The sequence below is a fragment of the Hermetia illucens genome, chromosome 4, assembly GCF_905115235.1.
Source record: "Hermetia illucens chromosome 4, iHerIll2.2.curated.20191125, whole genome shotgun sequence".
Taxonomy (NCBI): Eukaryota; Metazoa; Arthropoda; class Insecta; order Diptera; family Stratiomyidae; genus Hermetia; species Hermetia illucens.
Genome location: NC_051852.1, coordinates 159,672,820 through 159,677,692, shown reverse-complemented (window position 1 = coordinate 159,677,692; position 4,873 = coordinate 159,672,820). Strand labels below are relative to the sequence as shown.

General features: G+C 44.2%; 1 protein-coding gene across 1 annotated transcript; it reads right to left on the bottom strand.

The window, feature by feature from the left end:
- Positions 1–403: 403 nt before the first annotated feature.
- On the bottom strand, positions 404–1,201 carry LOC119654748 (trypsin delta-like). The gene has a single exon (XM_038060279.1). It carries the CDS (start codon positions 1,174–1,176, stop codon positions 433–435), a length of 744 nt encoding a protein of 247 aa, XP_037916207.1. The 5' UTR covers positions 1,177–1,201; the 3' UTR covers positions 404–432.
- Between the last annotated feature and the right edge of the window lie 3,672 nt (positions 1,202–4,873).

Sequence of the window (4,873 nt, the reverse complement as noted above, 5' to 3'; positions counted from 1 at the left end):
CTCCCAATCCTTGAATCTCAGACTAAATTCACATCCCGATAATCAATGTTCGAAATATACCGAGGTGGAGAGGTGACCCCATATGTAATGTGTCAGTTAGGCAGTTCAGTACATTACGTGTGAAGTGACTGAAGTGTCCAAAAGAACTCCCAAATTTCCGAGGCCGGGTAGTAACCACCTGTCGACGATATACTTGAGTGATACGCCATTTGAGTGCTGAAAACCTTGTGCTGCCAATTTTTGAAATGCAGTCAAATGAATAGGTAATCGGAAAGACTAATGATGCCACTTGAGGTCCTAGCGGGAGGTTTATACCAAGAGGGGTTACGATTAGAAAAAGGGTCTATCGGAATTAAACAAGTTAGATGAAATCAATTTACTTTATTTTCTAAAATTTGTGCAAGATGCAACAAAGGGAGTCGGTTTAACATTTTATGAGTTAGATTCGACCCAGGATTTGAAGTAGGCAACGTTGGTGTAAACACCTGGGTATCCACTACGAGCACATCCATTACCCCATGAGACAACACCAACCAATTTTCCTCCAGAGATCAATGGGCCACCAGAGTCACCTTGGCAAGAGTCCTTACCGCCACCAGTTACTCCAGCACAGAGCATAGCAGAGGTGATTTTACCACTTCCATAGCTGGATCCACATTGACTGTTGCTAATAACATTGACGGTAACAACTTGAAGGGTAGCAGCAGCGGCACCTCCTTCCTTGGTGGCACCCCATCCAGTAACGGTGACAGCGGTTCCGGCACCTGGAGCTGAGCTGGTAAGAGCGATTGGTTGGATGGATGATGAGTAGGTGAATCCACTTGAGAGGATCAAGAGGGAAATATCGTTGTTGGTTGTAGAGGCACTGTAGCTTGGATGTTGACGAATGCTGGATACTTGACGTGAAACTCCTCCAGAAGTACGGGAACTGGTACCGGCAACAACGGTAAGGGAGGATGCAGATTGTCCGCTGGTGCAGTGAGCGGCAGTGATAACTACGTTAGCTTTGTAGATGGAACCACCACAAATGTGGCTTCCACTCTTCCTCAAAGAAATTTGATGAGGATAGCTTTCAATGGTGGTGGCTTTGCCACCAACAATGCGGCCATCCAATTGTGGGACGAGTCCACCTGAAACACAGGCCAACAAGGCAGTTAACACTACGAAACGGAACATCTCGAGTACTTGTTGAATGAAGCTCGAGCACCGCTTTTTATAGGTGGGCTGATGTCTTCTGATGTTTACTGATATCTGAAACTATCATACTTTGAATCGATAGGTTATCATTAAATCCCAGAGATTAGGTTCTTTATGGTAGAAGTTCTGATTTAACTAATTTCTTTTGAAATTATTTGTTATCTTAATCCTAATAATAAAATATGGAAGCAGGTTCTAGTTTCAACAATCCACACGAAGCTGATTTTCTTAAAAATATTAATTATGCGTAAAGAGCATTGGAATGGATTATTTATGTCTGAATAAAGTATTACTGGCTGGTATGATTTACGTCAATTCAATTTGATATTTTTGTCTACAAGGGTAAGTGTTTTGATGAATTCATATTGAGGAGAACAGAAACAAAAAGATGTAAATTTCTTTATTGGGCTTCAATATGTGTTCGGGTTAATTTTGGAGATTTGATCAGTCTCAAGCAAAAATGGTCCATGTTTGGGTCCCACATTAGTCCTAGTGTTGTAATTGTGGATTCCTGCATGATCTCGGACAGACCTGATTCTTTGGCGTCTTCTACGATCCCGTCCAATAGGCTCAGATCGTTGGAAGCCGTGGTTAATTCCGCACCGCGTAGTGAGTTATCCACGTACATAGAAATCCTCCTTTACGTGTTTTGCCGCCACAGGATATTTTGCCCTCTCATCCTCCGCCAACTGGTGTAATGTTCTGATCGACAAGTATGAGGCTGGAGTCTCGCCAAGTGATATAGTCGTGAAGACGTATTCCTGAATCGGTACGCCTCTGGTAGGCCGGTACAGAACCGGCTGAAAATTCCTGTGGTAGGGCTGCTCCCATTTCCTCCATTTTAGGAAGATCTGGGCCAAATCTTCTTGCAGCTTAGGTCCAGTATGGAGCTTGTCATTTCGACTAACTCCGGTCGTTGTCTTCGCTGACGTATTAAAAACTGGGCGTACTTTCGTTGTGGAGCTCTCTAGTTTGATAACCGGATGGTGGGGAAAGTAATAGACCTCCCTATCCTTATTGCTTGCTCCATGTGCCCTAATTCAATACACTCGCTGATGGCCTTGTGATATTCCTCGTGTAGCTGAGGATCCATGTCTGGAGTTTCCTAGCGGAGCGATATCTTTATCCTCTTTGAAGGGTAGAGTCACTGCCAATCTTCCGTCAGTTTGTCGGATCACAGAACTTTGGTACATTATTTCGCGCTCGTTGTTTGCTGATATATCCTCCGGGGGACTGTCTAAACTAAAGAATTGTTGCAGAACGCGGTTGAATTCGATGGTCTTTGATAACACAGTCTTTACTTGATTCTCTTTCGCAAGCACTTTGCCTTTAGCGGATTCCCTTTCTTCATGCGTCTTCCGATGATCTCTTCAAATGCATCGGCGCCTAGTAATCAAATCAATGACTGCTCAGCAAGTCGCAGTTTATTCGTCCATATTCAGGCTTGTCGACCATAGAATCTTCATTTGGCAGAAGAGTTGCTAAGGAATCCAGCACATATGCGGAAGCTCGAAGTTTGTGGCAATCCTTAATCTGACTGCCTTGCGGATGGTTGCCGCATGTACACCACCGATTCCGCGAACGTTTTACACTTAACCAATCTCAACTTGTTTGCCGCTTTTGATGATATGAATGAGGCTTGTGATCCTGGATCGATTAAAGCCCGAAAAGTAACGCTTCCTGCATTCGGCCCGGTGGTCCTTCCTAGTGTTGTTGCCAATATAACGCCTCCGCTATGTTGTTTGTTCGCTGTATTGGCCTTCACTTCCTTCTTATAGTTAAGCAAGGTATGGTGGAATTGGAATCGCATTTCTTTTATATGCTTTCTTGAAGCCATTTATTTCTATAAAGGACAAGGGTCAAGCAAAATAAAAGATGAAAAAATATCACCCCCTCCATACTCACCACACTATGAGAATAATATTTCTATGATGAGTTATTTTATATCTTTACAGCGGGGCTTAATCTGTTAGCGTTGCAAATTTTTGTAAACCATGTCGCATCACCAACTGTTATCCTCTTCACAGAAGGGTCGTTTTTTGACTTTTCGGCAGCATATTTCAGCTGTTAATATAAGTTGTCAGATGAACTTGTTTGAGTTCATGAAGAATCCAAATATGGAGGTTGTTTACGTATCGAAATTGGCTTAGAGAAGGGACAAACCACGGTCATGGATCATTCTCATTCAGCCGAACGAAGGTAGTTCTTTTGGGAAAGTTCTTCGAAAATCCCCAACAACGCCAAACCACAAGATGCTGGGGTAAATGGTAAATTTATCTAGGAGACTCGAACTGGCGATATACTTGTGGAGCTTGGGTCAAAAACCGAAAAGAAAAGTACGTTCTACTAGACAGTCCAGAGCATGAAGGCAGTGGTTTCCAGCCTAGAACCCATTTGTGTCTTCCAAATAAGGGATATGGATTGTGTCACTGATACGGGCGAGGTGGAGGTTTCGATGAGAAGGGATTAGCGAGCCAACTTCTTCATTTTGAGAAAATAAAGATCGGGTGGACTATTTGCTGAATGAGTGTTGGGCATACGGACATATAGTAGGGACTTGCAAAGGACAGGAGAGAAGCATTTTGTGTTACAAGAGTGGCGAACCCGTGCACAAAGCGAAGATTTGTGATTCGGCAAAGTGCTGTGTCCTTTGCAAGGATCGTGGTCTGCAAATAGAAGACGGGGCTCATGTTCCCGCTGCTGGGCGCTGCAGGTCCTCAAAGAAATGTTACGGAAAGCAAAAAGTCAAGCAAGATTATCCACCTCTTGCAAGAAAACATGCAGCTGCTCACGACCTAATGGGGCTGATGGTCCAAGAAAGAAGAGTTGGAGGAGCTCATCATCGTGGTATATCGATAAATCTAACGCTGCTGTCATCTGAATGAGAAACGCGGTTAACTTACGAGTGCGGGGCGGGGACGGCTTCAACGTTTATCTCACACCAAACGAATCTATATAAGCTTTTCGGAATAGGCTCCCCGTCTTGGAGGACACGATTAGAAACAGGGATAGGAGAATTCTAGTCAGAAGAGCGTTTAGCGCCAGAATCCTCGAATGGGGCATGCCTCAACTAGATTCTCGAGGCACACAGATTTTGGAGATGACCGATAAGACAGGACTCATTGTTGTAAATACTAGTATCACTCCGACGCCCTGGTTGCGGGGGTACATTAGGAAAATAGAGATGGCAAAATTTGTTGAAGCTCTCTCAAGAGGGGTAAATCAACGACATGACCCAGGCGCAAACAGAAGAACTGCAACTGAATCGCTAGTTCAGTTAACAATGAGCCTTATTACCGCATCTTGCACTGCATCGGCTCCCAAAAGGAAACCGCATCCGGGAAAATTAAACGTGTACTGGTGTGCAGCTGAAATTTCAAGCCTACGAAGTAATTGCCCCACAGTTTGGCGGATAACTCGCCGCACAAGAGGCCAAGACGTGACCTTCGAATCTTAGAGTATAAGAGTGAGAAAAAAGAACTCTGTCACGAAAGCAACAAACAGAAGCCACGCTGTTGGCAGGAGTTAATCAACGACGAAAAAAAAACTCCGTGCCCATCGGTCGCCCTGTTCTTTACAAGCAAAGAAGATGGAAGAAATCGTGCAGGCACTTTTTCCTGTCCACCCATATTTGAACTGACGCTATCGGTGAAGGAGTGGGTACTGAGGAGTGCCT

Excerpts from the sequence above, each read along its gene's own strand:
- LOC119654748 (XM_038060279.1), bottom strand. The coding sequence starts at position 1,176 with ATGTTCCGTTTCGTAGTGTTAACTGCCTTGTTGGCCTGTGTTTCAGGT.